At 46.9% G+C, this 24857-nt stretch overlaps 1 protein-coding gene and 1 long non-coding RNA gene across 2 annotated transcripts; both read left to right on the top strand.

The window, feature by feature from the left end:
- The first annotated feature begins 4388 nt into the window (after positions 1–4388).
- On the top strand, positions 4389–10569 carry LOC144108606 (uncharacterized). Its single transcript, XM_077641800.1, has 4 exons — positions 4389–4533; positions 6633–6783; positions 8174–8330; positions 10519–10569. The coding sequence occupies exons 2-4, from the start codon at positions 6644–6646 to the stop codon at positions 10567–10569; spliced, it is 348 nt and encodes a 115-aa protein (XP_077497926.1). The 5' UTR covers positions 4389–4533; positions 6633–6643.
- Positions 10570–16623: 6054 nt separating this feature from the next.
- On the top strand, positions 16624–19923 carry LOC144106227 (uncharacterized). Its single transcript, XR_013308936.1, has 3 exons — positions 16624–16796; positions 17058–17228; positions 19790–19923. It is a non-coding gene; the product is annotated as an uncharacterized LOC144106227 (long non-coding RNA).
- The last annotated feature ends 4934 nt before the right edge of the window (positions 19924–24857 follow it).

Here is a 24857-nt window from a genome sequence, read left to right as displayed (position 1 = left end):
ATTCTGGTGCCGCACAATTCTCCACCGGGTTTAAAAAAAACGTGTGTCGATGGAATTGCATAACGAGGCCTGGGGTGCGGCCTGATCTCGGTGACCAGAACCGATAACGCACTCCCTCAACAGAACAGGACTCCGCCACCCTGGTGTAGTACTTGGCCACAACCTTCTACGAACAAACCAATTAACCCTCGGCCCTCAGTTCCCAGCGGCTGCGGAGCAACTGACCGCGGCGACGGTCAGACCTGTTACGCAGCGGAGGGTGCTAAGAATTTCTGGCTCCGGAAAGGCCACCATTGGAATCTGAACCTGGCAACGTTTTACATTTGAACTTTATCTAGTGAGGCAAGCCTAGCAACGTTGTTCGAGGAGCTAGCGGGAATTAAATGGGATGTGATAGGACTTAGCGAAGCTAGGAGGACAGGTGAGGCGTATACAGTACTAAAGGACGGACACATACTGTGCTATCGCGGATTAGAGGATAGATAAGAACCAGGTGCTGGATTCCTCATTAATCAAGATACAGCTGGCAGCAGAGAGGAGTTCTGTAGTATTAACGAGAGGGTAGCAGCTATTGCAATTATGCTGAATAAGAAGTACAAGCTGAAAGTGGTGCAGGCCTACGCGCCTGCATCCAGCCATGATGACCACACCGTTGAAAGTTTCTATGTGGACGTAGAATCGGCAGTGAATAAAGTAAAATTACAGTACACTGTACTGATTGCCGACTTCAATGCGAAGGTGGGCAAGAAGCAGGCTGACGACCACGCGATAGTTGACTATGGTCTAGGTTTTAGTAATATCAGGGGAGAGTTATTAGTCGAATTCGCCGATAAATATAATTTACGGATCATGAATGCTTTCTCTCGCAAACGAGAAAAGAGGAAATGGACCGGGAAGAGCCCCAGTGTTGAGGCATAAAAAGAAATCGACTTCATACTGTGCGCTATACCTGGCATCGTTCAGGATGTGGCCGTCCTCGGAAAGATGCGCTGTAGCAACCGCAGAATGGTAAGGTCCCGAATTAGCTTATACTTGAAGAGGGAACGGAAGAAGCTAGTGATGAAAAACTTCATTAACAAGTTAGCCGTAGGAGGGAAAGTACAGGAATTTAGGAAAGCGTTGCAGAATAGATATTCGGCTTTAACTGAGGAAGGCGATCGTGATGTTCATACAATGGACGATAATCTGACAGCCATCATTACGGAGTGCGCAGTAGAAATAGGCAGTAGGAAAATTCGACAGAATACCAAAAAGCTATCTCAGGTGATGAAAGATCCGATTAAGAAACACCAAAGCATGAGAGAGTCTAACCCTACCGACAGAATAGAAGGGATAGAGCTATCGAAGTTAATAAATAAGCGCAAGGAAACCGACATAAGGAAGTTTAATATGGAGAGAATCGAGCACGCTCTAAAGAACGGAGGTAGCCTAAATGCGGTGAAGAGGAAACTAGGCATAGGTAAAAACCAGATGTATGCGTTGAAATACAAGCAGGGCAATGTCATTAGCAATATGGATAAGATAGCCAACGTAGCCGAAGGGTTCTACACTAACCTGTACAGTAGCCAATGTAATCAGAGTGTTAATGAGAAAGACAGTAGTACACAGCAGTGCGTCATCCCGAAAGTAACGTAAGAGGAAGTAAAGAAAGCCTTAGGAGCAATACAAAGGGGAAAAGCAGCTGGGGAGGATCAGGTAACAGCAGATCTGTCTAAGGATGGAGGGGACATCGTGCTAGAAAAACTAGCCACCCTGTATACGCAATGCCTTATGACCTCGACTGTACCAGAAGCTTGGAAGAATGCAAACATTATCTTAATTCATAAGAAGGGAGACGCCAAGGACTTGAAAAATTACAGGCCGATCAGCTTACTAGCCGTTGCCTACAAAGTATTTACTAAGGTAATCGCTAATAGAATGAGGGCCACGTTAGACTTTAATCAACCAAATGATCAGGCAGGCTTTTGTAAAGGATATTCCACAGTAGATCATATTCACACTATCAGTCAGGTGATAGAGAAATGCGCAGAATATAACCAACCTCTATATATAGCCTTCATTGATTGCGAGAAAGCATTCGACTCAGTGGAAACCTCAGCAGTCATACAGGCATTGCGTAATCAAGGGGTAGAAGAGCCTTATGTCAAAATTCTGGAGGATATATATAGCAACTGCACAGCAAATATATTCCTCCATAAAGTCAGCAATAAATTCTAATAAGGAAGGGCGTCCGGCAAGGGGACACGAACTCGCCATTGCTATTCACCGCCTGTTTACAGGAGGTATTCCTAGGCATGAATTGGGAACAGTTGGGAATAAGAGTAAATGGCGATTACCTAAATAATCTGTGGTTCGCTGATGGCATTGCCTTGCTGAGTCACTCAGGAGGTGAACTGCAAATCATGATCAATGAGTTAGACAGGGAGAGCAGAACGCTGGGTCTAAAATTTAACTTCCAGAGAACCAAGGTAATGTTCAAAAGTCTAGCAAGGGAACAGCAGCCCACAATTGGCAGCGAGGGCGCCATCGCCGCGGCATTGCAAATACTTGGGAGTGCGCCGACAAAGCACACCCTCCCCCGGAAGGGACTGGGTGCTCCCGGGGGGGGGGGGGGGTGAGGGTAGGAATATGAAGCAGGCTGCAGCGCAGCAACAGGCGACAGGTTGCATAAACACCTGCGCTTTGTGTCGACCACATGCATACCTTTCCCCTTCTTCCCAGCGAGAAGGCTTTCTTCACATAAATTCTCGGGATGGCGCTTTTCGCCTGTTTCTCGTTTTGATGCGTAGAAAGCAGATTATGCGGTTTCTAGCGAAAGCAGCCTTTGTATTAAAGTGCACATACCATATAAACGCCATATAAGGCTCAGCTTGAATATCGTCAGGACATAGCTTGAGCGAATCACGCGTTATTCTTGTGCAAAACATATAAACCACTTAGCAAACAAGTGTTCCTCCTCATTTTAAGATGAAATTATTCCTTTTCACCCAATTTTTCTGTAAGAAGGCTGACTTGTAAAGTGCTTGTATTAACAGACTATGGAATTCTAACAGCAAAGAGAAAACTCTCACAGAAAACAGATCGCTTATAACGAAGAAAAGAGAAGAAAGCAAATACGAGTGTCTCCATCATCGGTCGATTTCGCAAGCAAAATGCAGGCGTCGATATCGAACTTCAAACTCTGATCCCGGAGGGCAGGCTGCATCGCCATTCACTTGAAACAGCGGGAACCGGTCGTTCTCGGTGTAGATGTCAAGAATTTGAAACTAATGGGGGCAAAATCTGTAATTTGGCCGCTATTTCTTTTCTTGGCCTTGTTGTCCGATATATAAACGCGAGGAGATTGAAGCCTAAATTCGTCACTTACTGTGGGACTGCCAAGCACTCAAGCCTACAATGATCCGGCACCTGAAGGTAGCGGGTCTTTCACCAAGCAACCCTGCTTCATATATTTCCAGGACGCAGAGACCATACCATCGCTCTCTACTGGACTTTATCAAATCAGCTAGCCTTTTTCATAATTTAATCATTACTAAATCGTTCATCACACCTTCGCCCATCACTGATGCCCTTAGACAATAAATCTGGCTTTAAAAATTCAGTTTTCTCAGCTGTGAATATCGGCTTTGTTGCCTGGCCTACTTTAACGTACGTAGAAAGAGCCAGAGATTCACTTTATACTGAAAACAGTAATTCAGTGGATTTGTCTTCGGTGTCCCCTTTAGAGTTTTAACGTTTACGGCAAATGTATTTAACATTTCTGAACGTTAAACTTTTATCCACCCAAAATGTCCCGTTCCCCCTTCCCCAGTGTGGATTTGCAGGCCACGGTCACCGCGCCGCAGGCCGACCTCTGAACCTCTCTCTAAGGACCACTGCCTGAAGCTGAAACAGATTTTTTCCGCAGATTACTCTTTACTGAAGAGCGTTAGAGCGCATGAAATAGATTAAGAAGATAGTTTAACGCACGCTAATACTGCCGCATAAGAATATGAGCACTGAAGAGACATTAGTCACGAACAGGACAGAGCCTACCTTTTGTAACCTAGCCAAGCAATTACACGTTTTGATATAATTTCTTCTGTATCATTATTGTGACTTATAAATCTGAAAGGAGCGCGTTGCCAGGAATTTTATGCCGGGTTCATAGCGTTGTTTCAGCCTTTGACGAAGGGTCAGAAATAAAACCAAATCGAAACAGAACCATTAAATCCTTATGACCCATGGCTCGTGTGGGCAAAGCGACCTCCGCGCCGACGGACCGTTATTTTCCGAGCGAATAATTTCGGACGAATGATCTGAAGGCTCGTTGCACACGCCGCCATTTTCTTTAACCAACTATACGAGACTTTCTCTTTTATTTGCAGCGTTGTCTCGTTCCAAAAAGAGAGTTGCGTTTCCACTGCCTCCCGCGACTTAAGCACGTCAAGACTGGAAAACTAGCGACTGCACCTTCAACGACCGCAGCGAGAAAGCAGGTGGACGTGGTGATAACCGGACTATTACGTTCAGCCGCCACACTGAGGATTACCGGTAGGCATGGGATCAAGTTTCGGCGCAATGCCTGCCTTTGCTCTAAGCCACTAAATCGCAGCCGATGCCATTAAAGTGAAATCCCGTTAATGCTAACGTGATTAACGGAAACTTAAGGGTTAGCGTTGTTGATAACCTCTGTATTTGAATCTTGAATAATTCGACGCCTTCGTCTGTTTCTCTCTAGCTTCGGATATTAGCCTTGAGACTGTACCACAAAAATAGAGACAATCTAATGTTGCGGGCTCCATCCCGTTGCTGCAGCTCGCTCTTAGAGGAAAATGAGATTTTAAATTTGTAGCTAGTCGAAAGTTCCTTGTAGCAGGAATTTGGCAAAGCCGGCTGGCTATAAATTATAGATGACTTTCAGAGCTGTTAGCATAACGATGATACACATTGGAATAGCCATGCGGTGGGATCTTTATACGTATCCTGGGCGCCACTGCAGCTATGTTGCACAGCAAGTGCTGCAAACAACCTCCGCCTCTAACGGTGGCGCCATTGTTTCGAGTTCCAAACAATAAGTTCGAATTTGAATTCGTTTTTTCTCTCTCATCTCGTGGCAGGCCGCTATCAGCTGCCTTGAAAGCACGCCGGTGCAGGCGCCTTGAGATCAAGAAGTATTTTGCAAATTTGTACATCGTGAATTCCGAGGTCCAAATTCGCGAGTTCTAAGCAGGGAGTTCAGCCCATAGGTGTATTTTTCTTTGTAATTCTTAGGATGCCGAGCCTTCTGTGACTTCCTGTTTGGGAGTCTTCTGAATACACGTGGTAGCCGACCTTGAAAAGATCCTTGTGTTTCCTCCAAATAGAACGCAGTAACCCCAAGGCTACGCAGCATAAGGCAGCAGGACCTGTGCAAATCCGGCCCTTACTCCACGCTGTCGGCTATGGTTACCTCGGGGTCCGGTTGGAACACCCTCCCACTGCAGAGCCCCCGGCAGCTTACATTAAACCGGAACTCTGCACTCTGGCTTCTGTCATCCATACCATATCGTATGATACCATACGATACCATAGCACGTCATACCGCATCATACCATACTTCTTTCCCACCTGGCATTATACACGCCCCTTCATTCTCTTTTCTACCTGTTATGAATTTTCTTCGTCCTCTTCCATGACACGTGACTCATGACTTTCTCCTACGTCTGTAGACGAGTACCTTGTGGAGCTCGCACTTCTGGAAAGCCTCGCAAGTTCGGGAAAATTTCGCATTGGTTCAGCTCGCGTTTAGTTTAATGCATTTCCGCTTTCTTACTTTGTGCTCGGGACAACGCAGTCTGCCTCGTGCATTCTATATGCCTGGGTGTCCTGGGCCGGAACCGTGGCCAAACGTTTTGTGGTGGCATTTATACTGGCACAAAAAGTTGGGGCCGTCGAACTGCTTGATACAGGGCAGTCACGCGTCTGATTTTTCACCCATTACCCGCGTTGGACGCAGGGCGCGTTCGGCGTGCCTCGGCGATCGACGGGCGTTGGAAAAACTACTTTACGTGATCTATTGGTAAAACTAGCTTCATTTAAGATGGCTCTATGGCCTACTGCTATGAAGAGGTGTAGGCTATGGCGTCATGGCCACTGTTATGCCGGCAACAATAAATCTTGTTAAGAATCTCTCCTTTTTCCTAAACCCATAGGGTCTAGGGACCATACCCATAACGCACAACGGTTTTCTTTGCATGTCTTATGTGCAAGAGTGAGTCCTGGTGATAACCTGCTTCCGGCGGTCTCGGTCGTAGGAGCAGTCAGATGGGGCACTGCACGGAGGCAGCGAAGCATAATGCGCCAGCGTCAGCATAAACTACTATTCTTTGAATGGAATTATTGTTTTTCTGCGGCCAAATGGTAAAGCTTCGCGTAATAAACCCGTTGACCAGTATTTGGTGCTCTTGCAAGTAATATTGAGCAAGGTATATTCCAGGACGGAACTGGCATGAAAAGAATTTGTGACAGTACACATTCAATACACGCAGTGGAATAATCGTACGGCCAGCTGTACAGCGCAGATTCCAGTGTGATTAGTGCGATATGTCTACCTGTCACAGGTGTTGTCACATCCCAAAAGAAGAGGCTTGGCATTTTCCGCATATTCGCAGTCTTCCTCCTTATGGGCAGACAGGGCGAGGCAGCCGCAGCATCAATGCTGGAGAGCAGCTTTCCGTCCATGTTGGCCGCCCAGTCACCAAGCCATAACCTGGAAGCAGGCAAATCCACCGACGTGGCTGTCCAGTGTGGTCAACGGTCTGGGTGAGTGAGCGTGGCCTCGTGTTTTTGTCTCTGAGTGCAATGAGCTGCACATCTCTGGCAGTTGTATGTAATGCAACTTCAGCAGAAGAAACCGGGACTGAAAGAAGGGAACATTCAGGGTGTGCTTTTCTCATATCCTACTCGCCGCTACGCATTATATTATATGACGTTCGCTGCAGATCTCGAGTTCATGGTTTTGTTGCCATCTTCGAAAGCCAGATGCAGACGCTTGTTCAGTAGGGCACATTGATTCAGGCACCCAAAACAGGTTTCTAAAGAAAACTCGCAGTGACCCCACGTCTTAGTGGCCTGATGTAATAAAAAGCGTTAATATCACTAAAGACGTCTGGCTTCAAGGCTGTCTGGAACTTAAAATGGCCGCGGTGGTGTTCTACGAAGGTGATCGCCGTGCAGAAGCGAAGGAAAGCAAGTATCAGCCATGGTGACTCATTCAGTCGGCCGCTGAGCCCGATGATGCGGTATCAAATGCAAGCCACGGTTCGGTGAAGGTGATGCGTATAAAACTGCCATGCGCTCTGCGATGCCAGTGCAGGAAGAACACAAGGCAGTCGAATCTAATCCGGAGTCATCCGCTGCACCATCTAGTTTTCCCTTCTTTTTTTCTATCCCTCCTCCATACCGTCCGTCACGGTGCAGTTCAGGTGTCTACCGAGTGCGATGCGGTTACTGCTTCCTTAATTTCAGTATCGCCAAATATTTGTCACTGTCGCAGTGGCCGTATTTCGATGCAGGCGAAACACAGAAGGCACCCGTTTGGTTTGCGATTTCATTGCACGTTAAGATCCTCAGGCAGGCGAAACCTAAGCACCAGAGGTTATCGGCTCAGTATTGGAAATGACTGGTTTCACTATGGTCCTACGTCGGACTGGCCTTTGCCAATATATTTCCAATATTGGGCCGATCAGTTGTGCTGCCGGGGAATTATTCGTAAAGACAGGAAGAGTTTGAACGGACACGGAAGTTCCACAGGACTGGCAGTGTTCGCGACAGGAATTTGTACTAAAAGAGCAAAGTAAATGTTTCATTTGGTTTTGACTCAATAGCAATAACGCACCATGAGGCCAAAATGCTTCGGCGGTCTTATAATTCTCCAACTAGATGGAGGGCACACACCTCATCAGACGGAAGCATTCTCTTTGACTGGAGTGGAGTGACGTCAAAAATCCGGAGGTCAAGCTACATCTGGTAAAAGCATCAAATGCCGCCAACATATAATGGCGTTTTGCGCCATCTCTTTGCTATGGCGTCGCTTGTGGCGTCATCCTTTACTTCACCACGCTTTCGCACGTCGCACATTGGTTTAAGCGAGTTAAGCCCCAGCTAATTTTTTTTCGACCTGCTATATGAGGCATCCTTGTATTCTTGCCAGGCCTGCTTGCTCGAGCAGAATCCTGCGTTTCCTTTCCTGTCACGGGAAAAGTTCACAGTGCCTGCAGGACCTCACCCAACGTCCGAAGCCCCGAGGCCGAAGCGTGGAAGCCGGTGGTGCGTGGCCAGCCTCCGGAATTATTGGATTGCGTGCCTCGGTGAGTCACGATATGCCTCGGTTCATAGTTAGCTTTAACGGTAAAGTGCCGAACTACTGCGGTAGAATCTGAGTACTAATTCCCGTAATTCGAACTGGCGTTTTACACGAAGTCACATTTTGGCATTACCAGTCTTGATGGAAGAGGAAAGTGCAACTGTGGATATTTCGCGGGTCGTTATTGAGTTCACTTCCCCTTGTCGGCCAATCAGATAATGCGTCCTGTCATATAGTTGAGCATCCGCATCGTGTGCAGACGCTTCAGGTGTTCCTGTTACGTAATCGTCGGGAACCGGGTTACTGATACGAACAACTCCGTCCGTCCAAGGGCAGAAACACCTAAAACAGTCCTCACGCGATGTCAAATTTCAGTCAGATATACTGAACAGTGATGTCGCTCCCCGTGAATGAACTTAACGCTTTGTCACGCTGTGTACTACACAGTTTTGTACGAAGTGATCTTGGATTTGTTTCTGAGAGTTGGCTGCACTAAGCAGTGATTTGTTTCAGATCAATTTTGCATCCGTCATCTTCGCAAATGAGATGGATTTTGTCTTATAGGGAACGCAGCGAATGAAAACTTCGGGCCTTCTTAACCACATTCTTAAAGGAGAAGTGCATTCCAAAGTGAGAATCACGCGCACACAAGTAACGCACAAGTACTTGCTTTTGGGAGGTAAGACGCCTAAATGCGGGAAATGATTCATGTCCGTTTATACTGTCCATTTCTGGAAACGCATCATCATACTTGATTATCAAAATTTTACGAATAACCTGGGAGGGCGGGTCGAGACTGATCCTTCGTGCCACCCGCAAAGTTCTCGTGTGCGTAAAGAAATTCACGGTTCGGTTTGTTTGTTACCTGAACGAAACAATTCTAAGGATGATTACGATATTCAATGCGAAATTTGAGCGCAGCTCTGTCGGTGTTTCGATTTTGCAGTGTATTCATAGGAGAGAGAGAGAAAAAAATCTTTATTTGGGTGCTTTCAAGAGCTTGGCCTCTCGAGGCCTCCGTCGTCTTCACTGCGCTGGCGACTTGAGGCCTCTTCTTAAGCAAGGTTGGGCCCCTATTCCAGGGGTCCACTAAGCCTAGCTACCTCACTTGCGTGCTGCACTAAAGCCCTTTGGGCCGTGAGCTCGCAGCTGGTGAGCCGACTCTCCCATTGCTCCGCACTCGGGTTATTGTGTTGGCGGAATGTTTGGTTGCGTTTACATTCCCATGTGATGTGGTAGAGTGTGGGTGTGGCCCCGCACCAGGGGCAGGTATCTCTGTACTGCGTCGGGTAGATTTTGTTTAGGATGTATAAATTTGGGAAGGAGTTTGCTTGCAGTCTGCGCGAAAACGCTGCTTCCTCTTTCGTCAGGGCTTTATGCGGTGGGGGGTATTTAGATCTCGTCCCCCTGTGTAGGTTTAGGATGTCTGTATATCCTCTCTCACACTCGTGTGGGTGATACTCCGGTGCATGCGACTGCCCCCTGACTTAAGGATCATAGTGTTTAATTCGGCGTGCTCAGCAAACGTGAAGAATAAATCCAAACATCCGAGGATGTATCCTTGCCTTAGAAGGATGTTTCCCTTCCGGAAACATCTCTTTTATGACACAAGATACGCCTTCTACCACATGAATTTTGCACTATTATTGCGGTTTACAGCTACCTTTGCTCCATCGAAGAATTTTATATACAACGCTCTCCGACTCAACCGTAAGCTTTAACCCAACTCTCACCCTAGTCTTTCTGAGCGAGAAAATCACATCCTTCGACAGATACAACTCAACACACTTATCACAACTGCACGACTTTACCTGTACAAATTCCGTCGCGATCCTTCATATACCAACTGTCCTGCCCCTTATGCCAACCTCGCCTACTGTTTATTCTCCTACCCGGTTTCTCTGCAATCGTATTTCTTTCGCACCCCCTTACACGCACTGTCGGGAGCTGGCTGGACTGGCTTGAAGCTGAAGGTGAACACGAACAGCGTTTTCTCGTGCAGCAGGCCATCGTCGTCTTAGGCGTCTAAGTGTTGTGCCTAAATAAAGTCTCACATTACTGCCGCTACTATCGTATACCATTTCGTCCTCCTTTACGGGTGATGTCCCTATGACATACCACTTCACCGCGTCCTCGATTACTCAGATGGCACTGAAATCTTAATGATCATTGACAGTTTCTTTTTTTTTCAGGGACATGCCTGGAGCACTCGGCTTATGCTCGATTACCAAGGAAGCACTTGATCAGGTAAGCCTGGCTTCCCTGTTCGTCCAAGGTGCGGCTGTCCAAGAAGTTCTCGAGACACTAATCTAAAGAAAACGATCAATTTTCTGGCTGCTTAGAGACGGGGCCACGTATTTAGGTATGCAAGGTGCAGTTGACGGCGGGGCAGTGCAGACTATCTTCTTTGGTTTGCGGCAGCATGTTTAGGCTGAAAAGGAATTAATTGCATTTCCGAAACATTTTGACCCACACGTGTCCCATTCCACAAAGGTGTGTCAGCCGATGGAGAACCCGACTAGGACGTGCTGGTTGGTTGCCCCTCATTTGTGCTGGAGGCTGTGAGGCGGTTATGGCTGCTGTTCCGTGTCCAGTAGCTACGTCGATAGTCGGGGTTTCCCACGGGGGCCTACCTTGCAGTGAGTTGCGAATCCCCAGGAGGACTGTCAGGGCACTCTCCGTGGCCATGTGAGTGGGCTGCGGCCCACAATGCCCCTTGTCAGTGTATGGTAGCAGGTGTGGAGGGGTGTTTGAATGGGTACTGGCCGACGTGGCTTCAAAGGCCGACCAAAATGTCCAAAACGACTATGCCGCATGCACTCCCTTTTGGTGAAAAGAGCGCGGCACCCAGCCGCTGCGTGTTTGTTTCCGATATCGAAGTGGGGTCTTCGAGGGGGCTTCCAGCCAGACAAACGAAGTCTGGGCTGTGGAGCATTTGCAACCGACTCGCATTCCATGTCAAAGAGTCAAAGAGTTTATTCAGGCAACGTGTGGTACATTTGCCTAGGGCGCAGACCAAAAGGCAAATGGATGCCTGACAAAGAGTCTGTGCCCTTCTTGCTCCCAATCGAGAGCACAAGACATTCAGCGTATAAAATAAACACTAAACGAGGAATTACAGAGTGGATTGGTTAACATTGAAACTTGAGTTACTTCATATTGAACATTTATGTACAACAGTAGGGCAAAAACTGCGAGAAACGACAGAATAAAAACAAAAATAGTGGTCATGCCTGCAGTGACAACAGATACATAGTGATGCTATTTTTGAAAGCTTTCAATGATTGACTTTCCTGGATAATGCTTACAGCAGGATGGTGATCATTTAAAAAACTGGATTTGTACGTATTTTTTCCTTATTATAACATATGTTTTGGGTGTTGTAGGATTGTGTTTTCGTTAGATACTGATGACAAAAAGCGGTTGGGGATGTCGCGGATGAACACCATGAAAAGCTTCCTGCCTGTGTGCAAATACTTGGGACTGCGCCGAAGCTCCCCCCTCCCCCCCCCCTTCACAGGGGATTCAGGCGGCAGCACGGCAACAGGGGGCAGCTTGCTGGAACAGCAGCACCTTAGTCGCACCCACTTCCATCACACCCCCCCCCCCCCCTCAGCGACCGGTAAGGCTGACCTTACTGTAGCCAGTTAGTTGCCTGTCAGCGATAGTTTGGTTAACCAGCTTGCTACTCAAGACAATTCACCAGCTTTCCGATGTACGCGAACATGGTAATATTACGCTGCAAAACCCGTATTTTCATCCCGGAAGGCCTATTTTCGAACATTTTTGAAAGTATTTCGTGGTCGTGTGTGTGTGCATGTTTCTCCCTTCCGCCCTGTGTTAATCTGCGCAAAGTTTTCGTGAATATGTTGCTACACCAACAGGCCCAACATTTTGCTCTACGAATCTTCCCGGAAACACGTGGCATTAATATCAACACTGGCGGAATTGAATACATTTTCAACAAGAAGGAAAACTGGAGGAGTAAAACCCTGCACATACATTGGCTACGCGAACAGAAGCATGACAATCAATTACCAAGAACCCTGTGGTGGTTTTGCATTTGTTGAAGCCCCTGTCAGCCCAACCACTCTTCTTAAGATGCGATTTAATGCCTACCAACAAGGTACATTAGTCTAAACTGCCTCAAGTATTCCACACAAAAGGCTTTAACGAAGTCAATAATATATCTCCTCAATATCGCTTTAGAACTTACGCACACAAAGCAAGAAGCGTAAGAACTAATTATTGAAAACAGGATCTTACTTATCAAGCAATAAAGTTGCGTTGCCATCACGAGCGCTATTTTGACCTTACGCTGCCATTTAAGCCACTCGAATTACAGTATACACGTCTTAATGGCCATTGAACATTTTATACATACAACAGACACTCATATGTATTATCAGACCTCATAACTTTGTTGTCAGGTTTCTTCCATGTTAACTATTTCAAATTATTTCCACTTTGAGATTTCCGACCAGTTTTCTGACCAGTGCGTTGTCGCGATCATGTTTGTTTCAAAGCGTAAGTTGTATTAATCTACAGCCTGCACTGAGTATTGGCATGTGTCGACGTTTTATCTCTTAAGTTGAATATATTGCCGCCAGGTGTCCCCGGGCGGCGCCTTGAAATATTGAAGTTGAATATTAAAGTTGAAAATTTTCCCCTGCTATTAATTTTCAAGGTGAGACAAGGTCTCCACAGATTCATGTCTTTTATTATTTATTTATTTACAGAATACCTGCATCGCCTCCAAGGCATTATCGCATTCCATTTTTTAAAATTAAAATGAAGTGTACTGAATTGAACTACCTATTCATTTTGTGGCATTCTCATTTGACGTCCTCTCAATGCAGCCGGTCTTGGAGTAAAGATTGTCATCCCAGCCGGTCTTGGAGTAGACACTCGAGTTTCCACTTATTCCTGCGGAGAAAGCACCCACAGGTCGGTTCCGCCCCCGAAGCCGCAACGCGGAAGCAGGAGGAGCCATCGGTGCTGATTGCGCCGCAACTGGGGGCTGAGCCCTCCGGTTAGTCCCGAGTACTTGGCTCATGGTATCAATCGTCCCTGCGCCAGTAAAGCAGCAATTCATTAATTCGTATGCCAAAACCAAGTGTATTGAGGAAGCTCCCTTAACGCGAACCCCGCTCAGTTCGAATTTTCGGTCCCTTTCGAGAACGAATGACCGAGATTCGACTATAATGGAATCTTGTTAGCGTGAAATCGGTTGTTTCGAATTGGCACTTTCATTTTCTCAACACCAAGTGTACAGAGAATGCTCCCCTTAATTCAGACTCGGCGCAGTTGTAATACTCTAAAGCAAAAGCCTTTAATTGCTCATAATCGCGGTGACCGTGCGTCCGGTCAGGTGACCTCCTCGCGGTGACCGTCCGTCCGTTACATCGCCACCTAGGTCACGTTACCTAGGTCAGGTGGCGCCACAATCGCGCAAGATTCTCTTTTCCTCTAACCTGAAATGAATGCAAGCGCGTCAAATTTAAATCAGTGCAATATATTCAATATAGACCCAAAATAATCCCAGTATATAGTACCACTATAGTCCCAATATAATCTGTCCCTGCTCCCCAGGAACAACCAAGGCGGCTTCAGCGTTAGCGAGAAAGCAGGTGGCCGTGGCGTGGACACCCTCTGCCCCACCAGTGACTTCAAGGCGTCACTGCCCCCTTCTGGTCGGGTGAGCCTGCGGATAATTTTTGTGATGAAGGGAAGGGTTGGGGTACTTGGCACACCATTTTATCTCTCTCCTGTACAATCTATGTCCCTGATCCCCAGGAACATCGTAGGCGGCGGAAACCTTAGCGAAAAAGCAGGTCGCCGCGGCGTGGACACCCTCTGCCCGACCGGCGGCCTAAAGGCGTCACTGTCACCTTGTGGTCGGGTGAGCCTGTGGATACTTTTTGTGTTGAATGGAGGGATTGAGGTAGTTGGCACACAATTTTATATGTCTCCTATATAATCTATGTCCCCATTCCCTAGGAAAATCCTAGGCGGCAGCAGCCTTAAGAAGAAAGCAGGTGGCCTCGGTCTGGACACCCTCTGCCCGACCGGCGGCCTAAAGGCGCCGCTGTCTTCTTCTGGTCGGGTGAGCGTGTGGATACTTTTTCTTATGAAGGGAAGGGTTGGGGTAGTTGGTACACCATTTTTTCTGTCCCCTATATAATCTATGTTCCTGTTACCCAGGAACATCCTAGGCGGCGGCAGCCTTAGCGAGATAGCAGGTGGGCACGGCGTGGGTACCCTCTGCCCGATCTCCAATAAGATTTCATGTTTGCTCAAGTAGCGCACCACGTCTCTGCCGGACTAACCTCTGTGCAGATTAGAATGCAATCCACGCTTCGGTGGCGCCATTACATGTACTATATTTCGTTGTTCCTCAGATTTTCTGAAATATGTCTAATTCAGACACCACATTGGCTCCAACAAGGTTTTTCGGAAGTCCGCCAACAACTGCAGGTAAATTACATGCGTAAATTACCGATAAACTACATGTCTGTGTGCGTGGGCGTGCATGTATACGTGGACAAGGCGTAGTTGACATCACTGGTGTAAAAACGAGGCAGCTGTGAGATAACGTGACATTGCCTTGGCCTGCAAAAAATACAACGCAGTGCAAATTCTTCGTGCCAACAGCACGCCGCAGTTGCATTTAAAGCTGAAAGTACCTAGCCTGGAACAAAGTTTCTGCTGCGTTCTGTAATCTGCTGTGTTGCTACGGACGATTCAGGAAGTGTGGTAGTTTATAGTTTAAACAAAAGTAAAGCAAAACGCAAGAGAAATGTGTGTGTAGACCACTGAGACTGCTATCTACTTGAGATTTTTGGTGGCAGTAAGCGAATAACATTCCAACTAAACATAGCCGTAACTTAGGTTGTGAGAGAAATTGACACTTGCATTCAACATCTTTAAGCTTTAAGTGTAGCTTCGATGCGGCGGTAGATGCAATATCGGCGACAATTACAAAATATTCTTCGGCGCTGTTAAGCGGCACCCCGTCAAGGCGGGAGCAAAGAAAACTGTCCGGGCAGAAATCTTCTAACGCGTGAGAATATTTGCCAAACACGTTATCCTCTCACCAAAGATATGGGGCTCAAGTCAGTGAGAAGAGTGCGTCGCATATGCTGAATGAACGCCTAGCTATAAAAGAGTAAAGAGCGCTTTTGATTTGAAGTCGAGACGAAAAAAGGAGATATATCCGCATAAGACATGTGATTCAGGATGTTGTTACTCTTCCTTCGCGATCTTTTTTATTTACATCGGGAATTTTGTGTTTGCCGTTTGGGCTCTCCTGAACAACCATCTTCCTAACGTTTTAATGTGTACGTTTGCCACTGCAGCATTACTGCAAAGAAAATGAACTTCCTATTTTCTACTCAGGTCTTTGATTAGTTACGATGAATAGGATTTTGTATATCAGGTCCAATGTGCTTTCTGTCACAGGCTTTTTCGAGTAATGATACTGTATATAATAGACACGGATGTAAGTCCCCCGAATGCTTTTAATGGCTCAGCGGCCTATACTAATTACCAGCCGATACGAAGAGGGAGTGCTTTTCATTTCTCCAGACAAAGGGCTAGCCACGGATACATCTCACAATAAAAAAAAGCACGTAGAAGGGTTAATGAAAAATGTGCAGTGAGTATACAGTCTGGCATGTCTGACAAAATATATGAAAAACTTCATGGACCCAATACATAGAGATGCAAGGCAGACTTCTAGGGAAGCTGATGGTGCCAGCCGAAGACGGCGGAGCATATACGAAAAAAGCTGACCATTATATCTAAAAATCTTGTTTTAATGCCGATATTGCTCAATACATAGCGTTTCCAAGCAGTGCAAGATAACACTGCCCTTGTCAAGCCTGCTCGAGGTAGAAATACCGAAGTTCTATGCCCCTGTACGAAACCAAGATTGTCCCATGCATAAAAGCGTCTTTGTAAGTAGGTCTCTTGCGAGAAACGGGTGTTTCCGTTACGGCGCCAACGCTTAGGGTTGTCCATGTTCCGCCAGGAGGCACCATTTTCTTTCCTGGCTTCATGTCGGGGCAGGAAGCTCCTAAATTACTGTCCAAACCAAGGCTTCTATGCCTGGCCAAGAAGCCGAAACTGCGGCAATTAGAAATAATATAGGCGGAGTTTTATATGGCTCTGACTGAAAATCTTACGGTTGTCAGCGCCATAATCGGCTAAAAAGATAATCGAGGCATGATAAAGGAATCTGAAAATATTTAGGCTGTCATATGGATGTTTTCATTGCAGGTGTCGTCGAGAAGAAATTAGCGTTTCCGCTGTAGCTATGCACAGCGAGCCAACAGCCGGAAATTCGTTCAAGCCGCAGCGTGAATGCAGGTGGGGCCGGCGAACATCTTGCCGACTCAACAAGAACCATCAGGCTGGAAATGGGAAGCAGGTGCCGGCGGCTCCTGCGAACGTGCGAGCAGGCCTCTAGGTAATTTGAGCGACGGGTTGTACGCACGACCTCTTCTAAGCTTTTGTGCACCGAGGAGACCCGGAAGGTCTCAGTGTTCTGTCACGGCATGGCAAATTCTCTGACCTTTCACGTGGCAATATTCTTTGGTGATGGCCCTTGCCGTGCGAGTAATATATGAGTACATGTTTCAGTATATGCGTGGCCCCGACCGAATGCACATGACATTTCGCCGCATCATTCGTCTATCTGCTATATACATGAGACTTGCATTCATTCCAGCATGCTCTGCTTCGAGAGGAAAGTCGTGCGCTTCCAATACCTCATCGGGGGAATAACACGCAGTTCCTGGACGTGAGGCTCCACCTCCAGCGACCGCAGCGAGGAAGCGGGTGGCGCTTTGGACGACGCCACACGGACGACATCGGGCGGCCGCTACGCTGGGAACCATCGGTAGGCATGGGTTCAATGGCCTTCCCGTAGCCTGTGTAGCCTCTCTACCCCACTAAAACAGAGCCGCTACCACTAGGGCAGGATCTCGTTATTTCGCTTAATTCGAATTCGAGTTGATTCGAACTGCACGTTTGGTTTGCGAGTATCTCCTGTTTTGGTGCCCCCTTCGTAATTCGAATACCTTTACCTTAGACTTAGACCAATACCTTTCCCTTAGGCCACCGCGGCGGCTGAGTGGTTATGGCGCTCGGCTGCTGGCCCGAAAGACGCGGGTTCAATCCCTGGCACGGCGGTCGAATTTCGATGGAGGCGAAATTCTAGAGGCCCGTGTACTGCGGGATGTCAGTGCACGTTAAAGAACCCCAGGCGGTCGAAATTTCCGGAGCCATTAACTACTTGATTTAGAGAAAACCTAGCGCAAAAACATGCAACCACAAAGACAGAACAGACGAGACACAAGCGCTATTTTTTTTAACTCACAACTGGCTTTTTATTGAAGCAGGAAGCAGTTTATATACGGTGAAGCTTCAAGGGGAGAGAAGGGTGACAAGGAGGAGAAGGTGAACAAAGGGAACATCGCTTCGCAAAAAACAGGCAGGCAGCCAAAAGGCATACAAGAAAAATAAAAAGTTACGTGATAACTGAATCTAAAAATTGATACTCTGAATCAAAGAGAGATAAAGAAGGGGTACTGATGCACCTACTGCCATATTTCTTGATGTAGAAAGCCTCCAGACTAACACGCACCGTCTTATCTGTGCCCTTGCCAAGAATCTTCGTCTCATTCAAAATCGTCTCGCACCCGTCGCAGCTCATTACGTGTGAAACTAACTGCGGCGTCTTTCATAGCCTCAGTCGCTTTGGGACGTGAAACCCGCATAGACCAAACCAAACCGAATGATGGACATTCTAGTGTGCTCCAAAAGAGAAAAAAAAACTACAGAACGGCTGCCACTACGTAACGCGAGATTCAGCGAGAGTCTGCTTACGCGACTGCTACTACTACAATACGCCGCTAAGCCAAGTGAGTTGGTCTTTAATAGCAGTCGCTGTATAACTATTTGCAACCTGTATTTGCAAGGTTCGATCCCGTGGCTTCACGCAACTGTTATGAGCAAATGCTTTTCTATGCAGAAATATGGGAAGCGATATGTAATTCTTGCAAAAACGGAGCCCGCGAGAAACGAAGACAATTCTAACCCTGTATTTGGCGCATGAAAGCGCCGCTTAAGGTAGATTCACACGACGGACCATTGCCAGAGGAGAAATGGGACATCACGTAACAACTGGACCGCAGTCTCATATTGCGTAGCCTGAATTCAGGTTTATGGGAAATAAAACGGAACAACGAGGCACATACATGAGTACCTTTTAAAACTTGATGCGCCAAATGTACACAACCCTCTCGTTGAAACTTAAGCGTACCACTCCGCTACATCATGTATGATATGGAAATAGTAGATTCGATGAGTCAGAATTTGTTGTGTACGGAATGATAAAAATTCAGTGCGTAAAGGGGTCACTATCTCTGACTCAGCCTCCGGCTGCTTGGTACATGAAGACAGTGTATACGACAATCCCGCCTAGAATGGTGGATGATGGCGTTAAAATAAATCCCGGTGCCCGGAACTACTGTGGGCAGGTATTCTGGGGAATGGGTTATATCATTTATACCTTTCCCATGCTTGGCCAGGCATCGCTCCCTTGATGCGAGGACAGGAGTTCAGGATCATTTGTTCGAAAAGTGTAACGCCAACGCCAATGAACAGAATGAACGCGGACAGCCTATACTAATAATTATAGAAACAGGCGAGCGCTCGGTTTCTGGGCTGGCGGGTGAGTGATGTCATAGCTGTCACGTGGTCTCTCCTCGGTTCAGTCAAAGTCGCGCACACGGCGCACATGGCGAAGAAGCTGCATAGGGAAGTAGTAAAGCTTTTGCTTCAAAAATAGTAATAAGGTTGTGCAAACGTTTTATGTATTCATGTCACATGTAGACATTTATTTAACAGCTAAGATTAGCAGTTTGCCCTTCTTATTGATCGAGTTACCCGCTTTTCCAGCTTTCTTTTTTATTGTTCTCGACTAGCCTTTGAGTAAGTACCAAATTTGTACTGCACATTTTTATCCACGTCATAAAAGCAGTGACTGCCATTCGTGCAACAGCGATCGGTACAGGTCCTAGGAAGCGTTTTTGAAATATCACTACGTTGTGCCTCGAGACAGACCAGATCTCTTAATCAGTGTCGACTTGGATAATATAGAACAACCAGCAAAAGTGTGTCCGTCACATCAGAAGCACTAGCATGCAAATGTATGTTTGAAATGTACTGCACAAAACAAGACATCGGAAATGTTTATCGCTGTCATTTCTGGGCTTTCTTATCTGATATGTGTCACCATTACAAACAACTCTGTTACTACGTGCAGCGCTTTAGCGCGTAGGATTCGTGATAGTCGCAAGCTGAATCTAAGGATTTGCCAAACTCTTGTGTCCCCTCCTTTTCTCTTTGCGCGGCGATAGATCATTCCACTTGTAGGATGTTCATTTCGTCGCGCAGGTAAGCGGCGCTGGCGGAGTCCGGCCTAACCTCTTCAACGACGTCAAACCACTCAGAGCATCCGAGACGGAGGAGCTCCTCGTCATAAGGGAAAGCTGCTCCAGGATAACACAGCCCGGTTGGTTCGAGACTTCGGGGCTTTCGCACTGGCCAACGAGCTATAACCTCTAGGCTCGCACACTACGAACAGCCCTGGTGACCCACAAAGGAAGATACGTCTGCCAGTGGCCGTCACAGAAATGCGCGTACAGTATATAATTAGTTGTCGAGCCCTCGCATGGGTGTCCACCGACATATGCGAGACAGTTATACGCCATATCCTTTCCTCAAACCTGGTTCGGGTGTCCACCTACATATGTGAGACAGTTACTGCTCCATTTCCTTCCTCAAATTTGTTGAGGCAGTGGCATACATTGTGGGGAGGAGGAGGAGGGATTTTTCACTCACGGCTGACGCTGACGACCCCGGCTTTTCTGCGACGCGACGCGAGCTGTCGCGTTAAAACTTTAATGCGTCGCTTGTCCACATAGCGTCTTATTTTATTGCGAACGACTTGATCTCCGCGCAGAGCTGACGCTGGAAAAAGCGGTTGGTTGCTGTACTCGGATGCAACTCAAGAATGAAGCGGCCAGTGCCCCTCAAAGGAGCCCTTCCAGCCAGTGGCGTCGATCAATCCTCCCCCTTGAATGATTCTCTACCTCTCCCTGTTAACATGTGCCCTTGAACCCGTTAGCGGGAAATCCCAGGGGGCGGCATATGAATGGAGGATAATTACGGCTTCAGAATGAGAATCTGTCTTTATTTGTTAATATTTTACATACGGGCAGTATATCAAACAGAAGGAGATCCCGAAGTTAAAGAGTGTTAATAGGATTAACCGCGACTTCAAGAAAATGGGCCGGCGCCATTGGCTGGAGGGCCTCCTTTGAAGGGCATCTGTCCCTTCGATCTTAAATTCTTGCTGGCTAATGCAATACCACAATCCCCCCCCCCCTCCCCACCTCGCTCTCTGCTTATGATAAACGAAAACGGAGTGCCTACCATTATGAGCGCCCATCTATGTCACTGCAAATTCTTCATCGCAAAAACGTCAACGCATGCGTTTACTGCTCGCTCCGTGCAAGGTACCTGTATTTTTGGCTATGTGGGTCTTAGGTACGTTTCTAACTGATAACTGCTCATTTGTCCTTTTTCTTCAGACACATGGAAGGCGGTTCCCGCCGGCCAGCCGTAGCACGGAAGCAGGAAGGTTTTTTGCGCACTGCCACCACAGCAGCATGCTTCAGGCAGTCACTGCCTCCTATCTGTCTGGTAAGCCTGTGGTTTCTCGATAAATAGAAGCGAAGGTGTGGGGTAGTCGGTAGTTATTCGTCTGCCTCCTGTCGCGTAAGACAAAACCATAAGAATAAATTTGTTGGTGCTTCCGTGCTGTCTTGCTCGTTTGCGGCCACCCATTTATGCAACAAGGCTTGTTAAAGAGTGTCTACTCGTCCTGTAATCTCCGTGTTACGCATTAGCAACGCTTCATATGCTCCCTGGTTTGACTGAGCTCGTGAGTCGCGACGGATTCCCATTTTTCTAATCACGAGCGAGAAGCAAGAAAAGGAGGGTCACAAGTTTCCTCATTCGCCCATACTTAGTCTCATAAGTACTTTGATTTGGGCTAGTTGGTTCATATCTTGAAAGAAGTTAGGACGGCGCTAAAACGACAAAGACAAAGAGGCACGAACACAACAGGACGGGCGCCAACTTGCAACTGAAGTTTAATGCACCAAACCCCTACATTTTATGCATCAACTGAGCCGTATCACAACAAGCTTATCACACAACAAAACGCAATTTCTTCAATAGTAAGAACATCGGAAGTAGGCGCTACTTTTACAGACCAGAGACGCCTTCTGCACTATCCACTTGATAACAGCATTATTCTTACTTTATAAGTCCCCAGATTAAATGATTGCGTAACCCACATGAAAGCAATTGATCATCCAAATGATACACACACGCTTGGGCAAGGCAACCAGCGCGCAAACTCAACAATCGTGATTTAACACAGAGTGAAAATGAAAGAATGACCAACAACAAACGCGGAAAATTTGGTGGACATGAAAACTTGAACCTTCGGGGAAACCTCCCAGCGTCAATGTACTATAATTATCGTCAAAAATTTAAAACCTTTGAGAGAACCTCCCAGCGTCAAAGTGCTACAATATTGGTTTCTACACAAACGTCTTTTCGGTCGATAAAACACATCGATGAAAAACAATGTATGCAGAAAACTTGCAAACGTTGAAACCTAAAGACAGCCTTCGAGAAACACCACCTCAGCGTCACTAATTGAAATGGACGGCCTACTAACGCATGCGCTTCCCGCTTTCCTAATAAAAAATGCCTCCACAACTTCTAGCTCAAATCTGTCTTTACCGCTCTTCAAAAAAGTTGTTTTGCTCAGATCCGGACTAACCCCTTGCACGTCTTGCAGTGATCTGCAAGGAAACTTCCATGATGTTGGCGCACATTCCGCAAGTGTTCACTGGCACGTTCATTAAAACATCGACCGGTTTGCCCTATGTAAACTAAACCGCAGCTTAGAGGAATCTGATATACAACTTGTGATGTGCATTTCGTGAACAGTTTTTGATGTTTAATAGGGCAAACCGGTCGTTTCTTATCGGGTTTTGACATTGTGCAAATCTTTGACAACTTTGATGGGGCCGAGAACACAACCTGCACCTGATGTTTGCTTGCGACTTTTTTTATACCATGGGACACCTTATGCATGTACGAAATCACAGGGACCAATTTTTTTGCTTCCGGAAGTTTCTCATCACAAGGCCGCTTGAATTTCTGGATTAACATTTCAGAAACAGCCAAAATCAAATGGGGCGGGTAACCCGCTTCGTGCAACCTCTGAATTTGGGCGCCAAAGCTCATAGACATCGTGTGATGGCACGACTTTCATAAGCAGTTTGCAGTGCAGTTGATAATGCGGCAATGGCTGAGCCAATGGGCATGGTGCGCGCTCCATTAATATTTTCCTCCGTGCCTGACTGCTCCGAATGGTGGCTCTATCTCTAAGGAGGAATGAGTAAATTATTCAACTCCTCTGTCTTCGTAGTAAGTGACCCCTGTTTTCTCTTAAGTTTCCTTTTTTAAGCTAAAGCTTCACTACGATAGGTAAAGCCGATTTCGCCGTGTGTTGCACCGCCTGTCACCAGCTATAAAACCGGCTGGAACAAAGCCCCACCTATAATGAGTCACCGGCTACAAGAAAATACCACTGATTGCTTCACGTGACCATGACGTGTTTTTCTGCTCCATACCTCAGGCACACATAATACCCATCTGAAGTAAAAAAAACAAGAATACATGACTAGCTCTAGCTTGCTTCGAACGCATATTATCTCGGTCTATAGGAAGGTGCTCGCATATTATCTTTGTCTATAAGCAAGTGCTCATATGACATCCGCGACGCTATGGTAAAGCGCACATCTTGAGAGATATCTAGCTGGGCTCCGTCGATGACCCTGGTAGTCAACGTTATTGCTACTTCTCCCCCGCCTAAACGGAGAACGAACTGTGGCAAGGCCCCTTGTGGATCTGAACAAACGAAGATCGCGCCGAACCATAGTAATGTCTCTATAAGCGACGCTCTCCTGAGGGTTATGGTGGCTGTATCCCCATGCGGGAGCTTCCGTATAGGTTTGACCTTTTTCCGCCGGGAGACGACATTTTGTTTTCTGAGGACATCGAAGGCTTTAAATACGGACAGGAAGCTTCTACGTTTCTGCCGAAAACAAAGCTTCTATGCCTGGCCAGGCACCCGAAAGTGCAGTATTTATTGGCGGCGTTTTATCTGCGTCTGTCTGAAAATGGTACAGTTGTCAACCCAATAATCGGCTACGCAGATTGTCGAGGCATAATAACTGAATCTGAAAACATCTAGAGCATCATATGAATATTTTCATTGCAGATGTCATCGAGAAGAAACTTGCGTTTCCGTTGTGGCCTGGAACTACCGGAAACCCGTTCAAGCCGCAGAGTGAAAGCGGGAGAAGCCAAACAGCACGCTTCGCTGCCACGACAAGAACCCTGAGGCTGCAACTGCGAAGCAGGTGCTGCTCCCGGACAAATTCTTGCCGAGACTTTAGGTAATTTGAGCAACCTGTTTTACGCACACTCTCTTATAATATTGGGTGCGCCGAGGAGATACCGTATGTTTGGGTGTTCTGTGACGGCGATGGCAGATTCTTTGACCTTTGACATGGTAATATTTGAGGTTAAGCTTTGGTGAATAGCGCGTTACATGTGGTCAGTACTGCAAAGTGTCATGCGGACTCCAGTTCCTTGTTATGCGTCATGCAAGGCAGTGAGAGATTTTTTTGATGGCGGCCATGATTTATGAGGATCGGTAAGTAGAGAAGAAAGCACGCCATCTATGTTGATGTGAAGGAAGTGCGTCGGTAGACAGCAGCTCATAGTGGGGAACACAGAAGTAAGATACACAGGAGCAGCGGCCCTTACGCACCCCCATGCAATCTGCAGGTGCGAACTTGTTACACAATCGCCCACGTGGCGTCGGTCCGTCCGGGCACTAAGCGTTGCACAGTACTGTCTCCCACCGCTGCTCCTCCCTCGCCAATGCGACTTTTTGCACACAGCGTACTTTCCCCGTTTCGCTGTCCTCCTTGCAGACATAGCCACATCGACACACCACACCTCGTCATTGCAGCGAAACGAAATGCTAGGGGACGCGGTCCTGGCAGACTCCTTATGTACTTAGCGGAGGCTTGCGCGGTGTATTAATATTTTGTGACACTTTGTGACACTTTTGAACCCGCTTTTTCTAGTTCTTTTCATTTCTTCATTTCCTTAATTAAAAAAGATTTCTTTAACTCATCATTGCCTGTCGCACTCCAATCAATCGTCAATCACTAGAACCACAAATTATCATGATACATTTTTTTACACAGCTACCAATTATTTCTGACAGACGGTGCGTGTCAGAAAACCCATATGCTACCTCGCAAAAAAAGTTAAACTCCTTCCTCAGGCCGGGAAATCGAAC

The sequence above is a fragment of the Amblyomma americanum genome, chromosome 10, assembly GCF_052857255.1.
Source record: "Amblyomma americanum isolate KBUSLIRL-KWMA chromosome 10, ASM5285725v1, whole genome shotgun sequence".
Lineage (NCBI taxonomy): Eukaryota > Metazoa > Arthropoda > Arachnida > Ixodida > Ixodidae > Amblyomma > Amblyomma americanum.
The sequence above is the reverse complement of the archived record's forward strand: the minus strand, read 5'-3'. Positions and strand labels throughout refer to the sequence as shown.

Coding starts and splice junctions, on each gene's coding strand:
- LOC144108606 (XM_077641800.1), top strand. CDS start 6,644: ATGGGCAGACAGGGCGAGGCAGCCGCAGCATCAATGCTGGAGAGCAGC. Junction 6,784..8,173: donor CAGTGTGGTCAACGGTCTGG/GTGAGTGAGCGT, acceptor TATTCTTGCCAG/GCCTGCTTGCTCGAGCAGAA. Junction 8,331..10,518: donor TTATTGGATTGCGTGCCTCG/GTGAGTCACGAT, acceptor TTTTTTTTTCAG/GGACATGCCTGGAGCACTCG.